Below are 18,921 nucleotides of genomic sequence, written 5' to 3'. Positions count from 1 at the left end.
TTTAATTCTTTCATACCATACTCTTATACCATACATCCTAATTTTTAACAAACATAGATTAAGTTTTAATAATACTACTCAATACCACATAATTTTATCGATAGATTATGGACAGAATATCAAGAAACGATTTTAGAAAAAGGCGTATAAAATAACTTTAGGAAATGGCATTCAATCGCGTTATATCCTTCCTACCTAGTATGTATGTACTAGATACAAAAAATTCCAAGTATCTAAAATATTAGTACAAAACATAATAAAAAAAATCAATAATAAGGGATTAAATTATTGTTTCAAACCTTGTTACATAATTCATTTAACATAAAGATTAATTTTAAAATTGCAGAATACCGCCAAAATATACACCTACAAAAGTAATATATGAATTCATAGAAATTCCAGTTTTCTATTACGTAATGACTCATTTCTTTTCGATTAGAATGTAATCGAAATCGTGCGATAATGGCACGATAACGATTAACAGATTATCATAAAAGTGGTAAGTTACACGCGGAGCACATCAGTTGATCGTAAGGTCGTACAAAGTATGTTGTGAACTTAGTAACGAACAAGCGGTTGAGTTGCCGGCTGTCGCCGTCACATGCAGCCAGTTATCCCGTCGACGTTTGGCGGTGCGTCGTTTATACGTAAGACGTGTCGTTCAAACCGCTGTTTCATCTCTGTTTTTCCTCTATCACCTTCTTATTCTACTCATAATCAGCTGGAATCGAGCAACAGAAATTTGGTTATCGACATGACATGCATCGGTACGCGTTGGCAGTGGCGTAGTTGCGGTCGAAACAGAACGGAGCAAAGCCGTGTAGGCGCATCGTTATGAAAGGGACCAGTCGTCCATGAACACAAACGGAACGTACTATCTTGACGTTACACATGTTGCATTGAAAGGATCGGTGAACTCTGGTTGCTGAACGTGCATATAGTTAAACAACGTCATCGAAAGTTATTAATTGTTGGAAAGCGTTGTGCGCGGAGTAAAATAAGGTAAGAGGCAACAGAAAAATTTACTCTGCTAACCAATACGAAATAGATCCGGGGAATAAAAGGTGGACGCATCGTTCGAGGGTCGTGTTTGCTCGTCGTTGTGTCGTCAAAACCACATATGGGTGCGCGTAAGGAACGAGGAAATTCAATGTATCGGTGAAAATTGGGGAGGATCGCTGGTAGTACGTAGTGACAAAGAGGGTGCTTTGGTGTCAATAACTGTGAATAGCAGGGCGATCCTCCTATCTCTCCTATCGTTGTTCCGGTGGAAGGTGGAAGAAAAAGAGAAAGAGAGAGGGAGAGAGAGGAGTACGTTCGGTTGGTATACCTCCGTTGGCACAGCGTGCCGGCGTTTTGGAGTGCTCGTAGACGTGGACGCGGCTACGTAGCTATCCTATACCTACCCTATAAACCGCGCGGGGGAACCTAGTACGTGAATGTGTTGGAAGCGGTGGCCACGTCTTCGTCGTCGTCGTCGTCGTTGTGATCGCCGTGAAAACGGTGTTACACCGTGGGAATTGCCGAAAACACATCATCGATGGCCCGCGCGATTTTTCCGCACACTCGGTATCCGTGATCGCGGCACGGCGAGAACCTCGTCAAGGATGCCGCGGATACCGTTTATTAGATATCCACGAAGGATGGCGGGCTTTGAGATCGTCGCTCGGATCGATAGGTACGAAAGGATCGAATAATCACGGAGGAAACAAGAGAAAGAGACAGACAGATAGAGAGAGAGAGGGAGAGAGAGAGAGAAAAAAGACAAAGCGGTGAGGTGAGTCAGGAGACCTTCCCCTATCCGGAGGTTAGGCCTCCGAGTATCAAGGATCCTTATTCGAAGATGAACTCCATGATATATACCTTGTACGGCTTCGCTATATTTTTCATGATATTCTGGTCGGTAATGTGGATCGTTCATGTACTGGCACTGATAGCCGGTCACTGGAAGCTGCACCGTAAAGTCACTCAAGTACCAACCTACGAAACGCCCTTACCCGGTGTGTCGATCATAAAGCCCCTGATGGGCGTTGATCCGAATCTGTTCAGCAATTTAGAGACATTCTTTACGATGCAATATCCCCGTTACGAGTTACTGTTTTGCGTGGAAGACGACTCGGATCCGGTGTTGATGTTAGTACGTAAACTGATCGAAAAGTATCCAGAAGTGGATGCGAGACTTTTCATCGGCGGTTGCAACGTGGGCGTGAATCCAAAGATCAACAATATGCAACCAGCGTACGAGGCGGCTAAACACGAGTATGTACTGATTAGTGACAGTGGTATCAAGATGAAGGAGGACACGCTGTTGGACATGGTTAATTACATGACCGACAATGTTGCGTTAGTGCATCAGATGCCGTTTACCTGTGATCGCGAAGGTTTCGCCGCGGCATACGAGAAAATCTTCTTCGGTACTGTACAGTCGCGTATGTACCTAGCCGCTGATTTACTTAGGATCAATTGTCACACAGGGATGTCAGCGTTGCTGAGAAAAGCGCCTCTCGATGAGGTCGGCGGTTTAAAGACGTTCGGTGTGTATTTAGCCGAAGATTTTTTCTACGCAAAGTCACTGACCGACCGTGGCTGGCGAATTACTGTGTCCTCGCAGCCAGCGTTGCAGAATAGCGGTCACTGCGAGCTGCATTCGTTCCAGGCGAGATTACGGAGGTGGGCGAAGCTCAGGGTGGCTATGTTGCCTACCACGATCGTTCTCGAACCGCTTAGCGAGTGTTTAGTGTTAGGTGCCTGTGCTTCCTGGGCGGCCAGCGTACTCTTCGAGTGGGACTCCCTTGTTTTCTATTTGGTACACATACTATTGTGGTTCATGTTCGACTGGACGCTATTGAGCGTCGTCCAGAACGGTCCATTGCCGTTCAACAAGTTAGAATTCGTATGCGGATGGTTACTCAGCGAGATCACAAGGCCTTATCTTTTCCTTCAGGCGGTTCTAGATCCTCTGATACAGTGGCGGTCGCGTGTCTACAAACTCAGGTGGGGTGGAGTCGCGGAAGAGGTTAAGGCAAAAGTCAAATATTAAATTGCACTATGAAACCAGCGGTTTTACTTTTTCCTCCTTTCTTTTTTTCGTTTCTTTCCTTTACTTCTGTTTCTTTCTCTTTCTTTGATACGTATGCAGGGTATTCCAGTTTTCTCCGACCAAATCTTGTCAGGATATTCTATGACCATGGGTAAATACAAAGAGAATGATACCAATCTTACGATTATTATGCTATAAGACGAAAATAGTTCATTTTCACTATATTATTTGATCGATGTATGTACATAATTTTTTTTTCAAACTTACCTAGATATAAAAGTTTAAGGCGATATTATCGGAGGCCTAAGCATCGTTCTCTTTGTATTTCTCTTTTGTTACAACTTTTTAATAAAGCTTTGAACGATTATACGATAAAATCGGTATACGTTTACACAAAGTCTTCTCCTTATTTATACCCATAAAACATCCTGAAAATATTTAGCCCGAAAAGACTGGTACATCCGATATACACGTAGGGATTAATATGCACACATTGAGCTAGAAGCGTGGATGTTTTGTAATATCCGATATATTATACTATTACGCATGTAGTTCTTATTATACTTGAATTGCGTTATACCGTGGAAAAAATATACGCCGTATATACACGATATTTACTAAATAGGGGTGTCTACGCGTCGTGTGTACTTGTACACGTATATACGTATGATTCGCTTATGTAAAACATTAATCGCGACACGCATGTACGCACGTGTGCCATCATTTTTCAATTATTCAAAATATCATCTCCGCCAGCTCATTGGTATGCTCATTTCACGTACAATGTTTACAGAAAAAAGAAGAAAAGTATAATGTAAAAAAAGAAACATCTATGATAGGTTATGTTCGAAAGAGGAAACACGTACTAAATAATCGATATATATGTAGCTTTTCTTTCTTTTTTTTCTTTTTTTGAAATCCTCGTCCGGAACGAGGTCGCCTTAAGTCGTTATTGTAGTATATTCGGTACGAAATTATTCATACATTTTAAGGAAACGATTCCTGTAAAAAGCCATGGTTGCGCTGGCTTCGCGATCAATTTAACATCTTATCGACGTAGTTGGTGATTTATTCTCGAAACATCTTTCGCGCGTTGTAGTAACTAACTAATTGGTAAGGTTAACGTTGTTTTGATTTTTAAGTAAATATTTATTTCTAACATTAAAAAGTATTTAACAAAGGATTATATGATTAAGCGAAGCATAAGCACGTTCGATTATGGAAAAAGAATCGTTTACAGATTTGATGATAATAATATTCGCTGTTAGTACTATAGTGTTTTCTTTCGACGTCTCCGTGTCGCTAAACTGGGAAGAAGTAGAATCAAATAAAAATATACGTACGTATTAGCAGAAACGATTAATTAACGCGTTATAGACGGTGCATATGTACTAATTGTACATAACAGAGAAGCACATTTTCAGGTATCAAAGTGCTTAACCGTATCTTACATTCTTTCCCCTTCTTTTCTTTTATTTTTCTTTTTAAGATTATAATTTTTTTGTCGAACTATTTGTTTTATTACGCAAGATATTAATTCTAACAAAATTTCGATAAATCGCTAGAATGGAACAAATACGATTATGTAAATATTAATTTATTTGATATGTATCTTTTTTTCGTTTCGTTCGTTTAATACGCAACGCGTACACGTACATACGTACATTTTCAATTAGAACTAATTGTTATTGTAAAAATCGTTCCCGTGAAAGCAAGTATCTTCGCGTCGAGTAATCGAAACAAATTGATTGTGTTACGTAACGTTCAACATACTGACGATGTTACTTTCTATCGATGCATATTTCTTTCTTCAACGTCTAGTAAAGTTCGAATTCAATTTCATCTGTCCGTGCTATTATCGAAACACGTTTATATTTCGAACGGAAGATATCGGACGCTTAATTACGATATCTCCCCCCCCTCCAAAAAAATAAGAAGATCAACAAGTATTAATAAGTATTAAGAAGATTATCAAGTATTAAAAATAAATTCGGATTTATCTAAATCTAAATACTTGTCTGCTTCTCGCAAGGTGTCGAGAAAAAAGAAATCGCACCATGTCGCTTAATTGTATTTTTCTACGAAAGAACTAATGTTTTCTACGCGGTACTTGTATCGCTTAATCGCTTATTAAGACTAATTAAGGGCATCCGCACGATGCATCTTTCGTAATTAATTTTTCTTTGAAAGTTTCGTACAAAATTTAGTCCCTTGAAATTAATTAATCCTTAATGCTCAAAATTATCGCCAACCACGATAATAATTTAGATTATAGTTAGATCGATCGGACGTTATTACATAAAGAGAAAAACACTCGTGTAGTTTTTAGATTATCGAATGGCAGGCATCCCAAAAGTTGTGCCGCTTCTTCGCGCTAACTTTAAGCTTAAGCTAATAATAATATTTACGTTGGTCATTATTTTCAAATACTGCAACTTCACCGATTTCGATGATTTTTGAATATGCTGTACAAATTAACATTTTCAACAACTTTTTCCTACACATATAACCCACGCGCGACCTTAATTGTCCGAGATGTTCGCAAAAATGTGAATTCTGCCTAAAATCGTACGCCCGTGATAGCTTATGTGTTAACATTGGTAAAATGTTGCTTAACTGAATCTACATATGCTATAAACAAACGATAAGAATTAGTTTTGGGCCAGGTGCTATTTTATTCGGCCACAATGAGACAGTCGGCAACCAATACCAGCGCATACGTTGTCTCGGCTGCACAATACAGGCAGAATTCACTGTAGTTGTACCGGCAGCCTTGTGCGAATATCTCGGAAACTAAGGTCAGCCGAGAATTATACGTCTAGGAAAACGTCGTTCAAAATATTGATTTCTACAACATATTTAAAAATCATCGAAATCGATGAGGTGGCAGTACTTGTAAATAATAACGATATTCCCTTACGTTTATTCTTACTGGTAGATCGGATCTTGTTTCATGGGGAAGTCGAAATTTACCTTTGATATTCTCTTACGCTTAAACACGTTCTCCATACACGTTACGAATATTGTCAGCGGCACGTTTAAGTATATTGCCTCTTTAAAACGAACACGGCATGCGACGCCGAAAATGAATTGCGTTCATAATCGTTGCTTCTAATTACTTCGGATGCATTTTGTAGATTGACGACGACAGTATCTTGTAAAGCACAGGAAAAAGGTTTCTATAAATATATCGCATAAACAAGATACGGACATATAAAATTCGATAAGAAACAACACGATTTACGGGATGACTTAACGCGACACTTTTATTTAATAGATTCAAAATACTTAATATCGATTCTTATCCCTGCCGGTCATACGTTTCTCGTGCCTGTAATCCTAACAACAAGTGAGATGACGCTAGCCATCCTCGCATGTAGGTTACCTGGCGTCGTAGAACCAAACACTGGCTAACAAAACTTTCGTGTACGTTCTCATATGGCACGCGTTCGATCGATTTTGTTGATTAGTTAAGATCAGAAACGTTAATAGGGTTTGTCGAATCTAGTCTTGAGTGTAATTTGCTGTGGAAGCTTCGACAATTGTACATGGTACATATTATTCTTTCAAATACGAGTGTTCCTTGCTTTTTCTACATTCCATATTCATCGTGTGTGTGTGTGTATGCGTGTGTGTGTTTTTACGTATGACGATCGCCATCCTTATAACGTTTCGAATGAAACTATCGACTCTTTGTTCTCTGTCTTGCGAACCAATTAGTACAAACTAAATATGTTTGTAACCAGTGTTAATTACACTCTTCTATTGTACCGCGCGTTTTAATTACTCGTGCAACGCAATCTATATCTAAAACTATACCGCTTGATTAGAAAACGCACGACAACATCATTACGCCAAGGTCCGCTGTTATTAAGATTTTCCTGTGTTCCGCGAGCACGTCACCGGTTAACAATGAAAAAAAATCTATCGGGCAGGGTCATCTATACTCTGCGTTCAGCGAGTGGAGTCAGTAGAGGTAAACAGACGCACATGACTAGGACAGAAACGTATACGTAACTTTCAGTTACGACGAAAAAGAATATCGATGTGTTATTCCTTATACATTTAAGTATCTGGTATAGGAAAATCTTTTTGTTTACATACAATTTTTGAAATCGAATTTTATCCGGGTTTTCGGTGCGAGCACCATCGTGCGTGTTTATGCATCCGAGAGGAGCAACGACGTAGGTAAATTTGCTCCTAATGTCAAATACTATTAATTTATTATCGAATAAGGAACGAATACAGAGGCAAAGGGTCGAAATGATATAAAAGTGTGTACAAAAAACGTTTTAGAAAACAATTTTCTAATTCCTATTTATGATTCTCCGATTTTCGATGTTTTTAATTTATTTCAGTGAACGAGTTATCTAAAAAGCTAATTGCTGTCGTTAATTTTTCAGAATATAAATATAGAAAAGAGATAGATCCGTGTTATCTGGCTGTTATCTGGTTCGATGGGAAGCGCGGTTTTAGCAAGTTTTCTACACAACGAGCGGTGCTGCGGTGCTTAACGACAAAAGTGAATTTAAGGCTTTTGAACCCTGACACTTTCATCAGTGAAGTGGTCAATTAATTGTGATATTTATATCGTACCCGTTCCACTACACAACCAATAACTGTTTAACCCTTGCCTCGTCAGGCTTCAACGAAATAGTGTGCGTGCGTTTAATTAATAGCAATTGTAACCGTACGATTTTGAATGGTTGGCAGCTATTGTGATTTTTCAATCGTAATAGTTTGTAATTGAAGGTCATTGATCGTGTTTACATTCGACTTTTATTCAAGGTTTACATCCTAATTTTTTAATTACTACAGGCCGTTAGTTTTCAGCATTTTTCTCCTAAGTGAAATAATGACGAGTCTACGAATGTTTCTAAATCGATAATTATAATTTTTTAATTTCTATAACGATAGAATTTCATTGTCCTAGCAAATAAATACATTGTTATAAAATCTCTAAATTATTTACTTTATTTTTGTATTTCGGGTACTTTGAATTCTATTGAGTATTTCGTAGATTTGTTGAACTCGTTCCAGTAATCGCTATCATATAATATAAAACGTCAATTCGAAAACATTTGATGGAAACAGTAACTGTTTTTATTTAAACAATGAATTCTTCTTTCGTAACTTTTCTGTCGTCGATATTTCGTTTCTTTTCGTCTTCGTTCGATAGTTCTTTTACTCGACGATCTCGCGAAGGAAAAAAAGCGACATTTTTTGCGATTTTGCTGAAATCGATAACTCGTATTAGAATTGAACACTGTTTACGTGCGAAGAACGCTTCGATTCGCGGAACTAGAGGTCAATTGTGTCGGTTAGATTTTTTTCCACGAATTGCCACGAGTACACTCTTTTTTGTGCCGGTGCAACACGGAATATTGGCCGTCCCCTATCTTATCGTGATTTATCGAAAGTCAAAGAATTATTCCACCTTACTCATCGATGTTTCCATCTATTAAGATTTGAAGTCTTCAATATCGCACGTAATCATCTTCGATCTGTAAAATTGACGTGTAGAATGAGAAAAAGGCAGGAAAGACAAGGGAGGAACTAAAAACGTGACAAAGAAGTTATCGTCCAGTTTGAATGAACGAAGAAAACGGAACGACATAGGAGGCAGTCTCGCGACAGGAATCTTTCGAAACTTGTTTTGCTCAGAGAGGAACTGCTTTCAAAATCTATCGTATGATAATTTTGAATGCGATTAAAATTTAGCTGAATCCATGTCGATATATTTTATCAGAAAAGACGTAAGAAGTGACGTCGCTTTTCTTAACCAAAAGGTGCAGTAGCTTAACACGGAAGGGATCTCCGTGTTAATGATTAGATCGAATTATCATTAAGGGTATCCAGAGAGTTTTAAATATTTTTCATAATTTAACGATGTCAAAAAGGTTTTAGGAATTTGGTAATTCAAAATTATTGCTTCTACCGACTCACGATCAGTCTTGATTTCAAATATGATTTGCGGCTACAGCGCATCACGTACATCATGTACAACGATGTTTGTTTCATATTTTTTTTTTTTTTTTTATCTTTCAAATAGAAACCTCTTAATACATTTGATCCTGATAAAATTTATTTGGTAAGAGATACAAACACATTTAAAGAACACACCCTTGTTTACTTATAGGATAGTTCGAAAAGAAAATTCTCCTAGCTTTACGTAAAGTATTATCGAAACAGTTACGTTACGTTAACTCAGCTTTCTGGTTTCTTACTTTTTCCAAGACACGTAATCTATATTCCAATGTGCTGATAAGATTAAAACGATACGATCAATAAAAATGAAACTGCTACTGTCTCTATGTACAGGCAGCGCGAGACTGACTCGTGAGGCTGTCTCGGGACGAACCAACGACTGCTGGGTTCTTGGCGAGATCAAAGGTGCCTCGCGGCTCCTTCATTTGGATACGTATATTGATGAAATGGATTGAGACGACTTTGTCGAAAGCGTAACCGTTGCTCACTTTGCTTCGCGTAATTATTACGTCGCGTACTCTATGTTACGACAAGAGGCAGCCTCACGGGTATACCTCGCACTGACTGTACATAACGTTAGACACAAAATCGCTTGAAATAGAGCGTCTTTTGCTGAACGTCGCTTTATTTTAACGATGCCATTCGAAACAGGCGTTTCAAGATTTTCGAGGATTCCTTTCATCCCAGAAGTTCGTCCAATTCTTCTTAATTGCCAAATGACACCATCCATCATTTTCAGCCATTTAAGTCACTGACGTAATCCTGTACTTCTATTGAAACTTTATTATGAACTATGACTTTAAGATACATACTCTGAGATGGACTATTGCTAATCTCTACGTACGGTAAAATGTTTCTAATCGTTAATTTTATTTTCAAGTAACGAGTTACTTAGTAATTGTTCCCAGCAATGTATAGTATACTCTTCAGTATGCCCTACCTACGCAATGAGATTTGCCCCGAATCATGTCTCCAAGTATCGTTCGAGGCGAGCGTTCATGAGACCTACTTATAAGAGTAGTATGGACATCTTCTGAGCAACGAAATATCATCTCTATGCGAGAAACAGTTGCAATTGTTTAAGTATAGCAGTAGATATGTGTATGGAAGAGCAAACAATACCACGTAAAAGAAGAAAAGGATCTTGAAGAATTAGCTAATTGTCAATATAATAGTATCGCTTTTTGGTCTCAGTTCAATCATGGCAATCTCGCCAATACTTTAATGAAATTTTTATTAACGAAAATATATAAAATAAAATAATTTCGTCGTTACATTAGCGTTCCATCTCACTGATACGAGGGCGAAACGCGTGGCTCTGTTGTGCGACACTCTCGAATACTTAAGATCAGGTCACAAGGACAAGGGTCATACAATGACGGTAAAGACTGATGATACAAAGCAGTCTCACCCTCACCGTATCCCATCGAAGACGAAAGACCAAAAGTGACCATGAGGTTAGATAATATCTCACTGACAAATGATTAAAGGCAGTAACTTTCCGTCCGTCTTTTTTATGGCTTTATATCTACATCATGGAATACAAGAAATTTAATCATGTCCAACTTATTTACGTTCAGTTAGTATTACCAAAATACCTTGGTCTACCGGACTTCATCCCATTACGATCTCCTGGCAAACTATAAACAAATTGATTTTTTATCGTTAGCTTCCTACGTCATCGAGTACAAGGTCGTAATAGGGCTTAAATTAAAGCTTATGATTCCCACTTTACGAATGGAAAGATCTGGCTGACTTCCGCTTGACTTCTGCCTGCCATAAATATGCAGTAGACCAGTTCTTTAATGCATACGAGACCTTGGCTATTTTTATACCTTGACTAAAAATTATTATTAATGCGTTTTACGCTGTTATAATAAACATATATACGTACATATTAGTTTAGCAGGTATTTTAGTCTTTATTTTGTAGAACCAGTCGTATGAGAGACAAGGAAAGATGTGAAGCAATTGTTACTTTCGTATTCGTCTTCCTCGTCTTTCATACGATAGGTCTTGCAAGACAAAAGCTAAACTATCAGTCAAGCTAGTATTTGTTCGACATATATAAGTTAATAATTTGCTATAAAGAATATCAAGACAGCGCATTAAAAATTATATGGTTCCATTTAAGGGAACGCATATCACCTTCATATCATCTTATGCCCCTTTCTATAAGAAAATTAATTACACCAGATTACGGTCCTCTTGAAATCATCCATTTTTTATCTGAACCATTTATTATATAACTGTCAGTTTAATATATATATACATATATATGCTTACAGTAGTGAAAAATGCTCCCTTCTTCATTTCGTATTGTCGACGGCATATTAGTTTGTTTCAGAAACAAATTTTCTAACGCCATTTCACTCCGAAGTCAGAACGGATACTTATTGTAAGTAGGCTTCATGAGGCCCAAAACAGGTCTCATAAGACCCAGCTCGCTTCGCATGTTAGACTAAGGAAAATCCCATTGGCTAAGACTCGCAATCATTGCAATCGCGTTTTTTTTCGACACGATTACTGATTACTGTATAAAGTTTCCAGTAGTTCTAGTAGACAGTTAAGCCCTCGAGATTCTATATGCTTAACATTGCGTTCTCCGAATTCCACCGTCTTATCCGTCATACCAATCAGCATTTATCCTGAATTCAAGATTTCACGCAATCAGATATTACACAATCTTTCTTTATAAAATAGATTACAATCTATATGTGTGTTTCAATTGCCCTGATCTCCAAAAAAGAAAAAAATACGATTTCAAGTGACTCGTCCTCTATCTTAACTTCCTTTCAATTTTTCAGATCTCGATTGGGGTTAGGTTGAGGTTAGGTTATAGAAATAGCTTCGTGGTTTCAGGTTATGCAACTCGATGTTTCGACGACTAATTTTTGATACACGAATATGTAGGATATTCTTGAAATTCCTGAGAAATTGTATCGTTCTCGGGAAAAAAGGGTTGCTGGGCTGCGCAAGATTTGCGTTTTCGTTGAAACGACACGGCCACATGGAGAGCAGATCTTTTTGATGTCCTTTCTAGCAAGATGAAAGGAAAGTCGAACGAAAACACTCTTTTTCCACGAACCAACGGTCGCTTGCACTCGAGTGCCATTATGAAAGTGCATTTAACGAAAAAGGAGCAACAATGGCGACTGTTACGAGGATCCATCTGTAGCATAATCTTTTTTTGCCGCGGCATAATTTGTCGCATCTTCTTTATGGGAATTATAATTTCAATTTAAAGGTGACGATTTCTTTTCTTCCACCTTTTTGGTTCCTATTTCCTGTTTTCTCATCGGAAAAGTAGCACGTTTTTCATCGATAAAATGATCGATCGTTGTTTGCAAAAAGCAAAATAAATCAATCAGCTTTCTGTCCTAACTCATCGCCTTCCTATTTTGTCGTTTACCTTTCAGACAACGTATAACCACTAGTATATATGTTTTATGATATAACTCAATGTTTATCGTATTTATCATATTTTTCATGAAAATGAAGTGAAAAATCAAACGGATATATAAAAGTGGATATAAAACTGGCAATAATGTTTATTTACAGATATTGGTCGATATCAAGCGAACGATAAGATGTTCTTTATTTGTAAAAATAAATAAATAAATTTGATGCAGCGTTGCAAAAACTTATTTCGTAGAATGACGAAGAATTGATATCTAAAAATCGGGAAATATAGGATCATATCTGATATCTATTTTTGTCAGTCTAATATGTAATAGTTATTAGTTAGTTATTAGTTTGATTATTATTACTTTATAAAGTTCGATTCTCGATGTTCCTGTTTCCTCATTTCAGATTCCTCGCTATTAAATAACTAAATCAAACAAATTTCTTTATTCCTTTCTGTCCTCACTATGAACGTGTTGTTTTGATATGCATAAAAAAATTTGTAGAAACTTGCCCGGAGGTTGTTGAAAGTGCATCGTAAATATCAAAGAGTTTTCATCAAAGATCAAAGAAGTATACGTCGTACTTACAGTGTTAATTCGAGAATTAATAAAACAAACAATATCCAATTCCTGTGAGAGAAAATACGCGTTCTATAAATTTTAGAGGTTATAGTTAAGCGATATCGGAAATTCGATTCATGGGCGTGTACAACGATGCAAGCTTTTCCACATTATTCTACTCGTATCTATTTATTTGTATACGATTTTATGAATGTTGTGTCAAAGTTTTGATCGTTATCTCTCTTGTAGAGATACAGAGATTTATACTATTTGGAATGAATTAGAGAATAGAGCTCTTAAACGAGCATGTCCAACCCAGTGATAAATACGGTACATAATAATTGTGTGATAAACATGATATGACTCACGCGTGAAACATTTCATTTCTCTCTTTTTCTTTGGTTCGTCGAGAGATAAAGTGACTTGTTGAATTTTCTATATCGTTAAAACACGTTAACGGAGAGATAATTCTCGGATTCGTCATCAATTATATTTTCCTTTAAAACTTTGTCCGCCTAGTCAAAAGTATACGAGGGAATTTTTTAATTTAAGAAGTTAAATAACGAAATGTCCCTTTTCATATAAATATTATTTGTTAACCAGTTAACTGCGTTTGACGAGTATAGACGTTTAGAGTATAGTCGTTGCTTGTATTTATTTACGCACTCTACGACCTAACCTAGTGAGAGAATTCTAAAACTAAATTCTGCAGTTAACTGGCTAATGTCTTAACGAACGATACTTTCGCTTATTTTTACTTTTGCTTTACTTTTTGTTAATGAATATATAGAAATTTTTAATTTAACATCTGATATCTATCTATCTAATATCTGCATATGTACAAGAATTCTGAAAGCTTTGCAATTTTCTTCGATTTTTAGTTTCTAAACTTTCAGTGTTTTAAATTTATTCATGCAAAAATACGTATGCACAAATTGTAGTAATATTTATAAGACATATCATATTATCGATGACAATAAAGGAAACCGTGTTGTCGTGGCGCTGTTTTAAAAGCAATAAGGAATTTCATTCAACCAAATTTAGTAGTTAAACGTTTGAAGAAATAAAATAATCCGGTTTATTACTTAACAACGATTCATATCTGAAACATATGTCGATTCATTTCGATTTACCGGATATATATCAACATACAAATCATATCAAGAGTGTTGTTTAGTGTCACTATATAATTGAATATCTTATTCTCGATTGCAATTCATTGTTTTGACTAATAAGTAGTCGTACAGGTGTTATTAAGCATCTGACGAACATCTGAATTGTCGCCTCTTAATTATGGAGAACCAGAAATGCAATTATTTTGCATTTTGTCTTGTTCTTGACTATTATCGAAGATTAATTTTCATCTAAAATTTAGTTGTTTAGCGATCTTAGTCGTTAACGTCGTGTTGTATAGAGCTGAATATTCGTAAAAAGAATTATTTTCAGATAAAGAGAGCATAAAATGTCTTTATTCGAAATAGTATCTCAACGTTCGTCATTATTGGTATAATGAAGGGTATGAAAATCAAAGTAATCATCAGGCAAAAAGTTAATTGTCGAGAAAAGTGTGTTAAGGCATTGACTACCACATTGCTAGTTATCGATGACTCATCTTTCTTTTTTACTAAATCTTTTAGAATGATTAAAATAAAAAAACAAAAATTTTCGATAATGTTAATGATTTAGATAACATTGTCAGAGGAAAAGCGAGCAAATATAGTGTAATGTTTTGCTAGAACGAAACGTTATAATATGATATATTTCAATTTATTTCGGCTTCCAGGACAAAATACGTATATAAAATTCGCGTGGCAGTCAACGCGTTAACGAAGATGTAGACTCGAGGAAAGTTCGGCTAACGTGAACGACGTAAAAATTGCTCTGAGCGTTTTGAATGCGAAACATGTTGACACAAGTCGACATTTGGAACTTGCATTGAAGGTTTCGTGGATCATTAAGTCTCTCGAAGGTTCTCGAAGGAATCTTCGCGCATAGAAACTGACGATGCTCGTTCTGTCCATGGATAGAATCGAAACACGCGTCCAATAGAAGGAAACAAGCGTTCGATTTACATTGTGCCGGATGAATCATCGAGGGAACACGCCAGACGACGAGAACAATACAAATGAATGAAGTTGGCTCGTTCGGATAGCACGCGAATATCTCGAAAACGCCCCATCGCATCTGGCCGTGCCGTTCTGGTGACTAATTTTTGCTTGTTATAATCTGTGATTCGACAGAATTTATTTGTAGGATGCGGCGTTAATATCTTCTTTGACATTTGAAGGGAAAGTCGAAAAATTGAAAGAAAAATATCGCTAAATATCTTCAAAAAATCATCACAAGCCCAATATTAATTACACGCACGTTAAAATGTGAAATCCAAGCACAATATAAAACAAAGGAAATAACGATTCGTTGAGGTAATTAAATCGAGTTATTTCCACGCTCTAAATGCGTCATTTCGAAGTCAGTTGTAAACCAAACTGGAATTTCCCCATTATTTTGTGTATCCGGGTGATGCCAACTGCTCTTGCAAAACCCCATTTCTATGGTATTCGCGAATCAACAACGCCGACAACGTTCCAAGCTCTCGAACGTTTTCGCAGCACCGTTTCACACGATCGATTTCAAGGTCTGTGGTTTATTCTTCGAAAAGTGGAAGCAGCACTGGTCTCAAGGTTCTCCAAATGCACCGCACTTGAAAACATCCAATACTGGTCCAAGTTAGTGAACTCGCTATCATTGATCTCCATTCACCGAAGAAAGACCATTCCACGCTATGTCGACTCCACGCTATTCCATGCTATTTCGCAGTAATGCCAACCTAATCTTTGATAATTTCACTACTATGATTTCGTCGTGATGAATTTCATATTAATTTCAAATATGATTTCAGGTGACTCATTAAATATCGTCTGAGAGTCATTAATGTCCATAACATGTACTTATCGTAACCTACCATCATAATATGTAGTACTTAGTTTCATTCCCGTACTCGCACTTCATTTTGTGATTGACAGCTTATGCAATCGATTTATATAATAAGTTAATTAATTATCGTGACTAGATATCTTACAACTATATTATCGCCAATATGCGATCTTTAACTTGAAAGTCACAGGTTGATTAAAAGTACAATTTAGTAATTTTTCTTTAGAAATTAATCTTAAAAGATCGGGGAGAAGTGGAACAGTGATAATAACACGAATAAATGAAATTATATATATATCTACAATTAATATCATAAATAAAAAATATATATCTCGTTTTTTCGTATTTCTTATTTCATTGTACAGTGGGGGAATTACGATGGAAGAACGTAACTTATTCTCGACTGTGTGTCACAATGAATAGTGAAGTACTAATTTCTATTGTCATTGGAAAATTGGGACAATCATGAACGATCCTTTACCAGCTTTTCTCTTTCTTTTTTTTAACAATTCCATTGGCACGAATTTTTTTTATTACTCCGGAATCGAACGAAGTGCAACGAAATCAAAGAAACAAATTGATACCCAACGATAGGATTAAATTCGTTTCGGTGAAAGTTATCGAAAGTATCGTGTTTGTTATTATGATATCTGCGGTTTTATGGTAAATTTTTCAAGGTAGACGAATGAAAGTTGATGAGCATGCGGAGAAGATATGACCTGAATGATGTAGAAAAAGGAAACACGCGCTCTGACTCAGACCTAACCTAACTACTTAATTCAATCATAATTCATACGCATAATTTAGACTTAAAGCGCTCTATTTATTTAATTTGCGAATTACTCAGCTTTTTGTATATAGATATATATAAATCTGCCTCACGCGTTACGTTATTTTACCCAACCTAACACACGATATTCAAATCTATTCCATTTTAATCCATAATCCAAATATTGGACCAATATACATATATATTTACACACTTCTTCCAACTAGTTCAACTATTATAATTCAGATAAGCAATCTGATAATGAGTATCGTGTAAACGCGCGTGCGTATAGGTACACATGGCGTTAAATATATGGCGTTAACTAGGTAGGGAATATTTTTGACGTTTTTGTATTATATATTTGCTCTTCTTTACGTTCCGTTTCTATTTTTACGTGACTAATCACGCGATTACATTAAACGATTAGTAACGACCGCACAAATACAGAGGATCCAGAACTTTCGAAATTCGTTCGGAATCGATATATCTGTCCAACGAATAACAGTTATACTTATCAGTCAATGTGAAAGTGATACGAAACCTTTACAACTTTTTTAACTCCAAGATGAGAGCCAAATTATTTCTATCTCTTTGATTGTGACTTGGCTGAGATTTTCATTTCGCGCACATATCATTCACAGCTGCTATCCGATCCTTTTCTATAAGAATTTAATATGTACATATATAATGCATATAAAAATTGAGTATTCGTGTTTATTTATACCAAATTGGCTGTACGATATTCTTCGAACAGAAAATTCGGAGCGTGCAGAATATCGAAAGCAACACAAATTTATCGATTCGGCGAAACAAATGTTCGAAGCTTACGACTATTATATGTATGCAGTTTCGAATGATCGTACCTTCGCGAAAATTCCACATCTCGGAAGCGTTTCTCGGATGGCAGGTGGGTTATAAAGCGTCCTATTGAATTGTCTTTATTAACGTTTTTTTTTTTTTGTAAAGAGAACGAGGAATGAAAAATGAAAAATCGACCAGTAGTTCGTAAGCGTGTATGACGGAAGAAAGGTATACTACTTAAGAGTAAGAGAGATCCAAAATGTGACCAAGCGGAAGCAGCTGTGATCTGCTTAAATAGGATTTCCGCGCCTTATGTAATATATGTCATCGCGAAACGTCGCTGTGTCGACGGATATACGTTTTATCGATCAATTTGTTTTTACCTGGTGGTGCAAAGCAACTTGTATTCATATGCTGCTAATGCCAACGGATTCGAGTGATTTTTACTTTTTAAAGTCTTTATACATATATGCCCATATAATCGATTTTATTTCATTTATATACGTCGGATATCCTACACGTATGTAATGTAATTATTAATGTATAGTATCGATACAGATATTATTAATAATAATACGAGAAAAATTATTAATAATATGTGTGATTAATGATATTATAAGAATATTATACATATAGATATGTATGTGTGTGTATAAAGACATCAAAGACTTACCGTTGCTTTTACTTAAAGCGCTTTCTTTTGCGCCACCTGGTATATTATTTAAGTACGAACTCGTTAGTCTAACTAGTCATTCGTTCACGATGTCGTGTCATCGCGCATTGTAAAAGTCATCCTTTTCCTGTGAATCATTTTGGATCTTACCCGGAATTGAATGACGCTGTGTCCGGGAAAGATTTAAAAGTTTCAGAGGAAACGATTCACCTGCGACTGTGACGCCTATGCGCTTTATCTGCGAACAATTTATATCTCGTTTTGTAATTGAGTACGTCCGTTCCGGTTGGTAAATTCGAATGCATCAAACGCATCTCGCTGCAAGTGACTTTTGCCTTTGACTTGATTTGCCGACAGTCAATCACACCAAATTCGACACACACGGAATTCCCGCCAGCCTTGGAAAACCTTGAAAAGTCCGCAAAAAAAAAAAAGTCGATTACGGATATACTCTCGACTATGAAACCAACCACCGACCTAGCCGACGCGCTTTATTTCCAAATAAAACATTCCCATGGTTGAACGTATTAAAAGTACAGATTCGAACGTTCAATTATTCAGGGCTAGCAGTTTCAAAGGCCATTCGAATAAATTGGGAACGCGTTCTATAAAATTACACGCATAATAGGCGTGTTGAAATATCAAACATCACAATGATCTAAAATCTAAATCAGGTACGAATTCTCGTTTCTTTAATCCAATATTTACTGTAAACAAATGGAAAGAAAGGGAAGGAACGAAAGAGATTT

At 36.6% G+C, this 18,921-nt stretch overlaps 1 protein-coding gene across 6 annotated transcripts in view; it reads left to right on the top strand.

Annotated features, from left to right (window-relative positions):
• The first annotated feature begins 417 nt into the window (after nucleotides 1-417).
• The window catches only part of LOC122572921 (ceramide glucosyltransferase), a 30,592-nt gene continuing 12,088 nt past the window's right edge, over nucleotides 418-18,921 (top strand). The window contains exons 1-2 of one of the 6 annotated variants that reach the window (XM_043738632.1): nucleotides 420-2,994; nucleotides 7,444-15,721. In XM_043738632.1, coding sequence (XP_043594567.1) covers nucleotides 1,844-2,994; nucleotides 7,444-7,450 — 1,158 coding nt within the window. In that variant the 5' untranslated portion in view covers nucleotides 420-1,843 and the 3' untranslated portion in view covers nucleotides 7,451-15,721. Of the gene's footprint in view, nucleotides 15,722-18,921 lie in introns of all 6 variants that reach the window. The other 5 variants (XM_043738630.1, XM_043738629.1, XM_043738627.1 and 2 more) reach the window with 5 other exon arrangements.

This window comes from Bombus pyrosoma, linkage group LG11 (genome assembly GCF_014825855.1).
Source record: "Bombus pyrosoma isolate SC7728 linkage group LG11, ASM1482585v1, whole genome shotgun sequence".
NCBI lineage: Eukaryota > Metazoa > Arthropoda > Insecta > Hymenoptera > Apidae > Bombus > Bombus pyrosoma.
Note: the sequence above shows the minus strand (reverse complement) of the source record. Positions and strands in the feature narration are given on the sequence as shown.